The sequence below is a fragment of the Triturus cristatus genome, chromosome 6, assembly GCF_964204655.1.
Source record: "Triturus cristatus chromosome 6, aTriCri1.1, whole genome shotgun sequence".
Taxonomy (NCBI): Eukaryota; Metazoa; Chordata; class Amphibia; order Caudata; family Salamandridae; genus Triturus; species Triturus cristatus.
Window position 1 is genome coordinate 1,013,289,995 of NC_140589.1, and position 13,572 is coordinate 1,013,303,566.

General features: G+C 42.4%; 2 protein-coding genes across 2 annotated transcripts in view; one reads left to right on the top strand and one right to left on the bottom strand.

Moving 5' to 3' along the window:
* Window positions 1-8,052: 8,052 nt before the first annotated feature.
* Window positions 8,053-8,828, bottom strand: SF3B5 (splicing factor 3b subunit 5). Its single transcript, XM_085611804.1, has one exon. The coding sequence runs from the start codon at window positions 8,714-8,716 to the stop codon at window positions 8,456-8,458; it is 261 nt and encodes an 86-aa protein (XP_085467930.1). The 5' UTR covers window positions 8,717-8,828; the 3' UTR covers window positions 8,053-8,455.
* Window positions 8,829-9,340: 512 nt separating this feature from the next.
* ANAPC1 (anaphase promoting complex subunit 1) overlaps window positions 9,341-13,572 on the top strand; it is a 771,271-nt gene continuing 767,039 nt past the window's right edge. The window contains exon 1 of the mRNA XM_085611802.1: window positions 9,341-9,743. Within this exon, the coding sequence (XP_085467928.1) occupies window positions 9,513-9,743 (231 nt within the window). The 5' untranslated portion in view covers window positions 9,341-9,512. The remainder of the gene's footprint in view (window positions 9,744-13,572) is intronic.

Here is a 13,572-nt window from a genome sequence, read left to right on the forward strand (position 1 = left end):
ATTTGCTCCATGTATAATCAGAATCGAGCCCACATACAGGGTGCACATGATCCCTGGCTTGCCTCTTAGGGCATATTTCCAAGCCCCTATCGCCGACAATACTACACTTTTTCTGACGTTGTGGTGGCGATAGGGGCTTCCTCTTATTTACAAGGAAGAGTTAAGCAACTTAATGTGGGTTAACGCCACCTTGTAACTAAGGCACCCTTTCACACTATACTTAGAATGAAAGGGGCGGGCAAAGGGTGTTACGGTGGGCGTTCCATCGCAACACCCATTGATTTTGATGCTGCCCCATATTTACAACGGCTCGTTTTTGCTGTTTCCATGTGTGCTGTTATGTGCAGCACACAAAAACAGCAAAACACCATTGATTGTTTATGTGAAGGAAGGTGTCCCTTCTCGCACACAAACAATCATTAAAAAAATGACTTCTTGCAACTTCTATGCGTGCTGCATTAAGCAGCACACATAGAAGTTACAAAACACCATTTCAGATTGTTTATGTGCAGCAAGGGACTCCTTCACATAAACAATCTACCCTTGCAACGCAGGCACCCTTGCACTATGATGCAAGGATATCTGCATTGGCGCTACGCGGGCTAAATTAGCGCCAGCGCAGGGGTAAGTGCAGGGCTGCACTGTATCCTTGTAAATATGATGCAGACCTGCATTCCATAAGTGGTGGAGTGCAGCGTTAAGCCAAGGAGGCGAACGCCACACTCTGTTATTACTCGTAAATATGCCCCTCAGTTAAATAATAGCATTGTCATCTGGACAGGAGCAGTAATAATTCCCAGTTCATGTTTAAAAATTCACTTTTCATAACTATATTACTAAAGCATGATGTGGCAGTGCACTGTCATTTACAGATAGCATATTTTCCAGTGAAATGGCCACAAAATGTTCCCACTAACATAGTTTTAATGATAATAGCGCATAATCAATGTTTGAAAATTGGGTTTCAGCAAAAAAAAAAATTGCACATCACCAAGTAAACTGCTCTAATTTGATCCTATAAAAATATTTTTTTCATCACATAATTACAAAAATGGGTCTTCATAAACTAGTCAAATGTATTTGAAGTTCACTTAGCTGTTTCAATTTTGTGTTAGAAAAAAGCCCAACATCTTACAGCCTTTCATTTCACATACTTTGTCACACAGTTCACTTTAAAAGAAAATCCTCTAACTTCTGTCAAATAAAGTAAAATAAATGAAGACAAATTGACTTTTGACCTCTGTCTCTGAAAGCCAGCAAATGTGACAAGATTTAAAGGCATTTGTATTGCGCTTTCACTTTGTGAGCAATAAAGACGCCTTTAAATCCTGTTATCTTGTCACATTTACTTTTTGTTCTGTGACAAATTAGAGAATTTTCAGCTCAGTCCCTAAAATACCTTGTCCTGAATAAATCTTGGTCGACAATGCAAGTGGATTTTTCAAGCCCTGACACAATAGTGAACAAAGATGTATGGGGTGAGATTTGTGCATGCTTTGGGACAAGAGTTGGCATTACTTGATATTACGCTAAAGACATTCACTGGTGAGGCCACTGAAATCATTGGTTACAGAAAACTTAAATTCATGTTTAAGAACAGAGAAATTATGGGCAAACTGTATGTATCTGCTACTGGTCCTTCCGTACTGGGTGGAGAGATCAAGGCAAGTTGGGATGACCTTGAATCCCAATAGTCCAAAACCTGCTTTGATTGTACAACCAGAAGAATAATTTGGATTCCAAATTTCTAGCAAAGTCACCACTGTTTTCACAGGCAATATAGGGAAACTGAGGGTGTATCAACATAAGATCCAACTTAAGGCCACCGCTAAACCTTGAATTCACAAGGTTAGAAACATATTGTGCTCCCTAAATGATGAAGTGAGAATGCAGCTGGTAGAACCACAAAAAGCTGGAGTGACGGAACAGGTTGAATCGTCAGAGAGGGTGGCTCACCTGGTTGTAACTAATAAAGCCAATTTAAAGTTATGCATTGACTTCCGCAATCTTTCTCAGGACATTCTGGTGGACCAGTATCCCCTACCTAGAATCAATGAGATGTTAGCCTGCACCAAGAATGTAAAGTGGTTTTCCACTATTGATCATACTGCGGCCTATCATCAGGCATCATTACACCCAGACCGCATCAATCTCACCACTTTCGTAATGTCATTTGGGTGCTATAGGTTTTAAAGTGTACCTTTTGGCCTAGTCTCAGCCATGGCTATGTTTCAAAGGTTGATGCACATGATCTTCCAGGGAGTCAAGAACCTCCTTATCTTCCAAGATGACATCCCGATAATGGGGAAGAGCATGACCAGAGACTGCTACAGTTACTTAGTCTTTTGGGTTAAAAAAAGCATGATCGCTGAATTCAGCAAATGCAAATTTGCAAAGAAACAGGTTAGTACCTGGGGTATGAAATAACAAGGGATGGGATTAAACCAAGAAGAGAAGCGTTGAACGCCGTCAGAGAGGCGCCAGTCCCCAAAAACAAAGACGACTTCAGGGTGTTTCTGGGATTGGAAGAAGTGCATTTAAAGTCTGAAGGATTTTTCCACTAAAACGTTTGAAGTCAGTCAACTACTAAAAATGAGGAACAAGTTAGAGTGGTCCAGTCAGTGTCAAGAAATGTTCATTGCCCTCAAAGAAGACATTTGAAATGCTCCACCCTTACAAGGATTTGCTAACATTGTCATTACAGATGCCAGTGAAAAGGGGATTGGTGCAGTCCTTACTCAGAAGAATAAACTAGGTACAGAAGACACCATTTCATTTGCTTCCTGTTCACATACTCCCGAGGAAAAATACTCAGAGAGCGGGAAGCACTTGCTTGTGTGTGTGTCTTAAGAGTACGTCCGCCAATTTATTTGGGGCAAAAGAGAAATCTTACGCAGTTACCATATACCCATTAGCAAAGTGTTAGCATTTAGGAATTGCATGCTACATCTCCCAGACTAGCCCTCATGTATGCAAGACTATTTGATTTCAACTACGAAGTTAATACATCCCAGTTTACAAGAATGTGGCAACAGATTTCCTTAGTCGTATGCCACTCCTATTGCGCCGGGAAACCCATTGCGGGTAGCTGTTGCGCGTTATAAGTTCAATAAATAAATAAATGTGCGAAGCCAATCCGTATGTTAGGGAAGAATTTTGTGTAGCTAACATTTCTGAAGAAGTCCCTAACATCACAGGTGAGGAGTGGGAATAAAGCCCAAGAACAAGATTTGGGGGGCTCATTATGATGGCAGGCGGACATCAGTCCGCCCGCCATCATAGCGGCGCTGGGACCGCACGCTAGACGCGCGGCGGTCGCACCAGCCCAATTAGGATGTGCCCGCCAGTTGGGGGGCGCATACTGGCCTTTTAACATTGCGGACGGTGCTGCTGGCTGCAGCACCGTTCGCAATGCCAAAATGCCACGATGTGCATTTCCATGCACAACATGGCAGGCACCACGCGGTGCCTGCCACCTTCTGCATGGGAATGTAGGGGGGTACCAGTGCACCTACACCCTCCCCCCACACTGAGGGGGCCGGCAACAGGCCCCCAAACCAAATCCACGCCAGCCTTTCCATGGTGGCAGCTCCGCCATGGAAAGGCCTCTTCCAGGGCACATCATAATATGGCAGACGGTGCCTGCTAGGCACAGCCACCATATTAGTGGCCCGGTTCCATCCGCCAGGCAATCGGTGCGTCCGCTGCGATACCCAACGCCATCCTAATTTGGCGGTGGGTAAAATGCTCAGTGATGGCGGAAGGAGCGCCGACCCGGCGGTCCTTCCGCCATGATAATGAGCCCCTTGGTTCTCAAAAATGTAAGAAGAATATTGGAAGGTTGGTCTGATAAGAAAGCTATCAGTAAAGAGTTAGTCACATATTGGGAACTTAGACATGAATTGTCCTTAGAAGGAAGATTAATTTTAAGACAAGAGAAGGTGGTACCCCCTGCAACGTTAAGAAAGAAAGTTCTAGATTTTTTCCATGAAGAGCATTTAGACATTGGCAAGACTAAGAATAGAGTCAAATGTCGGTATTGATGGGTAGGGTGCGACACAAAAATAGAAAGAATGGTCAGAATTGTATACAGTGAAAAAATTCAGACAAAACACAAGTGACCCTCAGACGCCCCATTAACTCCCCTTCCCAGTCCAGAAATGCCTTGGGGAAAAAGTAGGTATTGACATAAAGGAGCCTATATGGGAGCGTGAAGCACAAGTGTATGTCGTTATTCTTATAGACCACTTTTCTTAAGTGGCCTGAAATTGAAATACTTCACAGAACTGATTTGAGTAGCATCATCAATATCCTGGACTAAGTATTCACTAGGGAAGGGTTACCAAGTACATTCTTAGTGACAATGACCCCAGTTCATGTCAGAAAATGTCAAAAACTTTGTGGGAAGGAATGGCAGTACACACAAGACAACATCTGTGTACCATCCTTTGTAGGAATGGAGCAGTAGAACGGTTTAACTGTGTCATTAAGGGTATTGTCCAGCTAGCCAATAATAACAGTCTACTACAGAGAAGTTAATTACACAAGACGGTGTGGGCATACAGAATTATCCCCAATGAGAGTACGGTGTCCAGTCCATTTGAGTTGATATGGGGGAAGAACCCCCATATCCAAAGATAACATAGGATGGATGAAAACTGCCAAAAGAGCAGATTGGTCACTGGATGCTGTGAGAGAAAACTTAGTACAAGCACAGAACAAATGGAAAAACCTTTATGACTTAAGGCATAAAGGTAAAGCTGTACAAATCAGGATTGGGCACAGAGTGAAAAGAAGTGGTTTCAATTGGAAAAACCAATGTCGGTTTACTCATCTCTTGGTAGTTGAGACTATTGCAATCCAGTATTGTTAAGAGATGGAAAGAAAGGTCTGGTGCTTGTCCGTGCTCTCCATATGCAAGAACATGGGGGGGGAAGGGCAACGATATCTATAGTTCACAAGATGATAGTGGGTTCCCGGACCAAATGGTGAAAAGCAATAAATTTGAGTGGTTACATGAGGAGGATGAAGCACAAAGTAATGAAGGGGCGGACAACCATAGTATGATAGTGCCTGGTAAGAATGACTGTGTGAACAACTAGAGTCTGGAGAGTATGGATGATGAAAATGATGCCGTGATCAATGAGGATTCTGAAGTTCCCCAGAACCAAGGTAGTCCCAATGACCATGCAAATGACCAGAGTCTGGGGAGTATGGATGATGCCCTGAGCACTTTAAAGTTTCCCGTAACAAAGGTAGTTACATGCAACATAGTGAAACAGAAGACTACCATGTGAGTAGTAGTACCAGCAGGACAGGACGTACTATCATTAAAACTAGTAGGTTTAAGGACTATGTAAATGACTACCTGTTTCCATAATACATATTTATTCATGCATGTGTTGCTGAGCAATGCTGTGTGGCTCTAGCTTGTTTAACTTCCTTGCATTTTGCAGCACTGCAACACATGATGTATCCTTCCTCATGAAGGTGCATTTTACTTTTATATTTACAGATTTCCTCCTAGACTGGGACTACCTCATTTGTATTGTTTAGCTTAACTTGTGAAGAATTCTTCCTTCCAAAGGAGCATCCTTCTTCCATTTTGTAGATTTAAAATGCTCCCATAGGTAATGTATATATATTATTTTTTCTAGTGTAGGTATAAGGGGTGAGATGCGTGGTGATGGTAGGTATTTGTTTAGGTATCTGCATGTGCATCCATTTCACAATAGGACTCAGTACCCTCTGCTATTCACCTCCATTGTAATGTAATCAGCTGGCAATCTAGAATGTCAGCTGATTCATGAGCAACTGTCAGATGCAGAGAGTTATTGGCGGGAGCAGACGCGGTGTGGTTACTGTGCTGTCCTCCCCCCCCCCCACCCCCCGAGTGTGTTAGTGTGCCGATTGTGTTAGTGTGCAAGACTTTAATAAAGGAGTAAAAGTAATTTTACACTGCATTAATTGTTATAAGTGACAAGACATTTGCGGTACCTTTGCACTACTAGAAGGCTCTATGCAATTCAACTGATTTCCACGTGATCACAAAATATTCTTAATTTATCGAGAGTTCTGTTTTAAGGAAAGGCATTGTGGTAGCAATAAAAGGGACAGCAACATCAGTGCCCAATTCCTACACCAACCAAAACTTCAAATAATTACATGTATGTGCCAATATAACCTTGGAATAAACTTCAACCCAACTATGAGCTTGGAATCCTGCACTACAACAACAGCTACTGCCACCGGACACCAACTAGTCAACATTCATAAACTGTGTAATGACAGTAAAACACTACACTCCGTGCTGGTCTCGAGCAAGATGGATGTCTGCGAAAGCTTACTACATGGCCCCCTCCATTACTACCACTGGTCACGGACCTGAATGTTGCCACAAGCACTTTTATTTTTTTAGTTTTATATAGCGCAAACTCGACCCGACGGTATCAAAGCGCTTTACATGAGCACCAGTTGTGTTACAGACGGACAAATTTATTTTATTAGGCACAGGGAGATTAAGTGATTTGCCCAAAATCACAGGATGTTGAGCGCCCCTGCCGAGGCTCAAATCTTGTTTCCCAGCTTCAAGGTTGACTGCTCTAGCCGTTAAGCCACATCCTCTAACCTACCAAAGCATATCACAACATTGTCGTAAGAATGTGATTGTCGGCAAAAGCAGAGCGTCAAACTACCAATTATGTTTCCAATGCCATGAGCAACTTCTCAGCGTACAACATATCTCAAATGTTAACCAGACACGTGTCCCACCAACCCTTTACTTAAAAGTAAAGTAGATTGCACTACGAATTCCAGTGCTGCCTTCTGTTTCCTTACCATCAACTCAGACCACACGAATGAAACTAGTTTGCTGTCGCATCATGCTCTAAATCAGGTATCTCTAAGTAGCTTGTGACCTACTGGTAGGTCTCCGCTACCAGTAAGTGCGCTCTGCTGTGCATAACTCAACCTACTAAATTAGATAGTTTTGCTTGGTTTAGTTAATATATGGGTCCCAAAATTAAAAGTGTGTAGTTGAGATGAAATGAGTATTTTTAGAACTCACAACGAGATGTGTGGAGAAGAACTGTTGGGTTTCTAAAATATATAGTAAGCGGATATTTGAATGATAAGCCATAAAGCACTGGGGAGACTCGTTAATAATATCTTGGTGCCAGTGTAGCTATGGCTTTCATGTATTAACCTTGTAGAAGCAGTCCAGATTGATAAACCCTTTTTCACATTACTGATAGCAACCCTGCGTGATGTACTGAAATGATCATTGTGGGTCATACTGCATGGAGTGTCCACTAATGTAGTAATCTTGTCTGATGTGATCCCTATTTCCACACTAAAAATAATAGTAGCTCGGTATAAATTCGTTGGAACATAAGTAGCTCTTATTAAAGAAAAGGTTGAGGACACCTACTCTATCTCCTCTCTTCCAAGGGCGCCCCTAAAAAGCTTTACTTCTAAATGCAAAGTGGTCACATCTAATCAAAATGAGTTCCATATCGCCTCACTATAATGTTAAAAGTAAATACGATACGTCTCTCGCGTCTTTATATTGGCACTCAAATACCACCAACCCCATTTTGCCCACAATCTCCTCTTAGCTCATATATTTAAAATCTTATTACGAATTGCAAAATTCCTCTACAGTGCATACGGACATCGTGCTCATAAATTATAGCTATAAGCAGACGTGCAAATTACATCCTGTTCTAAACGCTTTTTGAAAAGGACATTTCCCCGAGCTATTCAATTAAATTGCTTTCTAGAGAGGGCCAATGTGAAAGACCGGCGTAGCGGTGAAACAGGTGTGCGCGCAATCGGTAAATAGGATATACGGTTGCAGGGAGATACAGGGAAAAGACAGAGATAACAGCGTCTGTTACCATCAGAAACTGAAATTAGCAGCACAACTGCGTTGCAAGCATACATGCGCCTCATTCTGAGAGACAGCCTAGGAAGCGTAAACATGCGTTCAAAGAATTTACTGAGCCTTTCGGTTTCACGTTGAAAATGCAATACAAACCATGGAGCGTTACATACAGGATGAATGTGTTTATTTAAAAATACTAATTAAAAAAAAAAAAAGTAAGTTGAGGGTAAAAGCCAGATAAACACAATAATTCTCCAATGAGTAAACTCTTCGGTGATTTGGGCTGACATGCTCGACGCGTTGATAATGTTCAAAGGAGGACAGACACCATGAGGAGATTTAAAGGTCGGTTGGGTGGCATGGGGGCTCTTTATCATATGGTCGGGTCACCAAAATCCATCGAGGGCACGGTAAAGGTCCTCTTGATAGCCGCACTTTTGGAGCCAGTCGAAACCCTCACTGCTCCCAATCATCGCACCCAAAGCACATGAAACCTCCTACGGCTTGCTCCAGTTCTCCACCATGTGTGACGTCGCACAGGTTCACACTGCTCCCACCGCTCCGGCGACTCTAGGCCTCCTCGGGTTTGTCAGTGGGCGGCCCGCAGGGTTGGAGCATCTTCTCCATAAGGTTGAAACGTACGCGAGCTTTGCTCTCGTTCTCGGCCACAGCGAAGTAATTGAGCAAGTCGAAGTGACCCATGTAGGAGCAGTAAGAGTCCCGGTGCTGGTTCACCAGCCACTCCCATTTGGTGGTATCAGCGTGGCCAGTGCCAATGTACTTGGACTGCAGGTGCTCTAGTTGGCTGTGGATGGTGTAGCGGTCAGTCATCGCGGCGAAAGAACTCGAGAAACAATCAGCAACAAGAATAACCAAACTCACGTTCAACCGGAAATGTAGTAATTTCGCGTTAGCTTTGTAAAACAACAGGCATTTCCGGGATTCTAAGTGTGTATCCGGGTGACTCTACCTGGGATTGGGCCGCGCCGAGAGCTTCCGATCCGTAAATGCAGCGGCCATCTTCGATTGGTAACTAGGAGCCTTGTGTCAAGGCTCGTCATACCCATGAATCATTACAAAACGTAAAACTTTCAAAGTTCACAATGATCGTGTAATCAACAGCAATGAATCCCCATAATTACACAATGTACTCAAAATATTAGGGCAGATGCCTCCTTCGTGATTGGAATAAAGTAGACAAGCCGTCGTTTTTGTATGTTTATCAAATGTATTAAAACGTTCAATGGCTCCAATACTATTTACTTATCAAATGGCGCTGTTAATGAGCTAATTCAAAAGGTCCGCTTAACTGCACAGACATGAGTTGCCAGCACACGTTCTACAACGTTCAAATCCACTTGGAGACAGACTAGAACGAGACTCGCCTGATCACAGTGACACAATGTGCAGTGCCGATTAAGTCTGTTTTCGCTTTCTCTGTTGCTCGTGCAATCCGTATTTCCCGCGGCTGCCTGTGCTGTCGCTGTCTTGGTGCTGTAGCAGAGACTGCCTCCGCGCTTCTTGGCTTTTCTGTCCTGGTTGGAGCTGAAAGGAATGCTGCGCGGCAGTCCCCTGCAGCGGTAGCGGGTGTGTTGCGGGGCGCGGTGTCTCGCCTCCTCGGAGCCCCATGTCGAGCAGCCTGTATGAGTGCGGCAGGGACAGCATGATCACAGTGCGTGCTCCGCAGGAGTTCCTTCCCTCGGGTCGAGAGCATAGTCGACAGCACCCCAATGCTCTGACCCTGCAGCCGCGCCGCCTTCAGCCAGCCTCTGAGCTCTGCCAATCTTCAGACGGAGGCGGCGCAGCGGCTGGGCTGGTAGGATCCCTGCAGGAAGTCACCATCCACGACAAGCGCAAGGTACTGGTTTCCCAAGTGCCCAGATCAGATAAAGGCAGAGGTACTACTTGCCCAAGATCATACAGGCTGGTTGCTGATGTTTTGTAGTCTAATGTACATAATTCTTACACTGCCAGTAATGTGTATCTACTTTAGACTTTATATATTCTTCTATGCTAGCCATGGGCAACTTGGCTGCTGAAAATATTCTCAAAGTGGTCCATGGCCGGTGTTTTGAGCACTTTAGTAGTCAGTTCAACGACATTAACTATTGTCTCTGTGTCTGGTTGCCATGCAGAATGGAGGGTAAGTATACAACAATTAAGAAAGAGTGTTTCGCGGAGCATTACTTCCTGCAACAGTGTGTCGTCTTTGCAAGTATTGACCCAGACTCGGAATAGACATTATTACACAGTTTAGCTGCATCAGTTGGCGCTACAGTGCTCACTCATGATCATTTAGTTAATCTGAGTCTAAGTATACTAGTGGCATTCTGGGCAGGCAATCAGCCCTTTAGTTCTGTTCAAAATTGGAAGGAGACCCTTCGATGCATCACCCACAAATAAAAGCCTCACGAGTTGTAGAGCCCCCTTCCAAAGTCTACCAATCATTTGTAGTTCTTGCCACCTTGAACATATTTAGTAATCATGTTATATTATACTCCTGTAATTTGGATAGTAATCTCACCAAACGAGATGATCCTTTGCCTAAACCGTTCCTATTTCAGGAGATGAACTAAAGGTTTGTGACTGATAAAAACTTCAAAGTTAGAATCACATAAGTATGTTTTAAATGTTTGAACTGCCCACACACAAGCTGAGGCCTCTCTTCCGAAAGTGCTGTTGTTCAGTTGTGGTTCCTTCATGATCCAGTATCCAAAAGCTACTGTATGGTCATGTCCCTTGACGCACGTTCTAACTCGGCACCTAAGCTGTGCAGGGGAGCAACAACTGAAACAAATCATTTCTCAATAGACATGTAAGATTTTATGGCGTAAGCCTCAATTACATGTTTCTTAACAACTTCAAATCCTTCATTTGTTTTATGTGTCCACTCTAATTTTGACATCTCCTTAAGTAAGAGTCTTAAAGTTTGTATTATGGATATCCTCAAACAAAGCAAGCATAATATTCACAAAGTCCAAGGAAGGACCATAATTTATCCTTATTAGAGGGGGGTGGTGTTTTCTGAATGGCCTCTAAATAACACTTTAGGCAATTTCTTGAAAGTGTAATTGAATGACCACGGCAGTCCACCTCTTCGATAAATAATTTTAATTTCTCTGAGCTGACTGCCATGCTCCTCTCAGTGAGCATCCTTGAAACACACTCAACAATTGCCACATGCTTAGGGGGATTTTCTGTAAAACATAAAATATATATAGACTTGGAAGGCATGCATATTACTAAAATTGCCAAATAATCAATCATCTTTTGAAAAACACTGTTCGCCAAAGAAAGTCCAAAGACAGGAGTAAATATTTGTAGGCTCCAACGGTGTTACAAAAGTTGTGAGATCCTGGGATGGAGACGGAATATATTGATATGCAGAATGCGTGTCTGTAATGGATAAGCATTTAGCATTACCTAGGTTACCAAGTCACCTGTTATGTTCTTATTGAGTATGCAAAGGTCCACACACAGACGCAAATCCATAGATAGTTTTTTTTGGTCAAAACTACTAGAGAAACCCATTCCGATGAATCCGTGGGCTGTGTGATGCCTTCAGAATAAAGCATATCCAGTACTTTTTAAAGATAATTTCAGTTCATGCTTGTTATCTGACATTATAAATTACTTAACCAACATTATGTTTTAACTTGGTGCAATGTTCAACCACTTTTATTTTACCAACACAATTTGTGAATTTTTCAGGGTACTTGACTATCATCTTCAACAATGTGAACAGGAATGTCCCCTAGAACAACATGATTTTCAGAAGCAGACCTTAAAGGCAAACAAAGTTTAGCTAAATTCCTTCAGTCTAATATGTCTTGCTCCTTTACAGCTACACATACTTTCCTTTCCATTTTCCTTCCCAAACATTCCAATGGGCTGACAAAATAACCAAACAAGTCAAAGTCATGGACTCTGAAAGGCTTAGGGTTAATACCTTTGTGTGGCATTACTTTCAAACACACATCTTTATGTGCTTCACACAGCAGACCATTTATCGTAGCTTCAGTGAGCATCCACTTATCAGTTTCTATTGTGAATACCACGTTTTTCAATCTTTCTTCACAATCTTGAGCCAGGCAGCGTCACTACTTTATCTGCAAACTCCCATTTCTTGCTTTACAATCCAATAGAAAATGGCCAGTCTTTCTATAATTATTACACATTTTACATATTGCAGGGCAAGTGGGGTTGTTGCCTAGGTGGTTTCTCGAACCACATCTGTAGAAATTAGCAACATATCTCCTCACATTTCTTTTATTAACTTTATCTTTAGGGTAGATGAAGTTAATGGGTACCCATTCAAACACATTGTTCACTGTGGAAGACCCTTCATTGCATGTTAAAGCTTTTGATGGGCGCATAGACAACCCAGAACCTATCTATCAATTCTAATAAGCGTTGATTTCTGTAAGTTAATAGTCTTTCCTGTACTTTACGTGAAAACCAGTGTAAAATGTTTTTTTCATAAACATCTATACAATTTTCAAAGCCACAAGAAGCTGCTAATCTACAAAGCACAGCTATATATTTTTCGACACTCTATTCACTGTTCTGTTTGTGTTTAAAGAACTTGTCTTTCCAATAAAATACTTGGCTCCTCAGCATACTGTTTCCTCATTCTTTCCTTTGCTTCAATATATTCACCCCATTCTACAAAATTACTTGTGCCGCCTCTACTTCTGGTAAATGTTCAAATACTCTTTTGTCCCCTGGCCTAAACTATTAAATAATAGAATTGTTTTACATGGTTCTTCGTATTTCATGGCATCAATAGCTATCACAGTTTTCAGAATGCTGAATAGACACCATGTCATATACATGATAGCTACACAGTTAGAAGGTATCTGTTCTGTACAACGTTGATGTCAAAGTAGTTGAAGTTTATCTTTCTTTGCCTATTTTGCTGATTTAAATAAAATGAGTATATCAAAAGTAAAACAATGTAAGAACATATTAGAGAACATCCGGTACAACGCACAAGAGACTAGGTTAGAGCTGTCTCACAGGAAAGAATAAAATATTTTGTAGATGTATCTAAGACATAAACAGTACCGACCATGATATCTTGACAAGAGGAAATCTGAAATAATTTCAGAGATACCAAAAACACACCATTGACGCTTAAAGTTCTCAGATGAGCTTCCCAGTTGCTTCTCGATGTTCATGGTGCTATCCACCTAATGCTATTCCAGGATCGGAATGCTTCTCTTTTTTTACTCTTCATTTTCCAGTAGTCAATCCTATAAAACTTTTTAAAACACTACATTTTCCATGACCACTTCATAGACACATGACCAAACATAGAGCCCAAGCCCAATATAGCCTTTTTACAGCAATACAGCTTCCTCTTTGCTTGCTGCTTCACAGCCAGTTAGCCAGTTAAGTGGACTCCTTTAATCTTAGTCATTTTCAGGTCTCGCTGAGTCAGCGCGCATGCGCTACTCGGAGAGACATTTTGTAGTTGACTTTTCAAAGAGCTGCTGGCTGGCCTAGCGCTTGCGTTCATGCGGGCACCCGCCAGCTTTCAGCCCCACACCGCATCCGCCAGCTTTCAGCCCTGCACCGCATCGCACACCACTCGCCAGCCTACTTTTGCCATCGCGCGCGGGCTTGGAAAAACTCTGCAGGCCGGCAGTGCGTGTTTTACCTCCTGCCTCATGTGCATTTCATTG

Excerpts from the sequence above, each read along its gene's own strand:
- SF3B5 (XM_085611804.1), bottom strand. The coding sequence starts at position 8,716 with ATGACTGACCGCTACACCATCCACAGCCAACTAGAGCACCTGCAGTCC.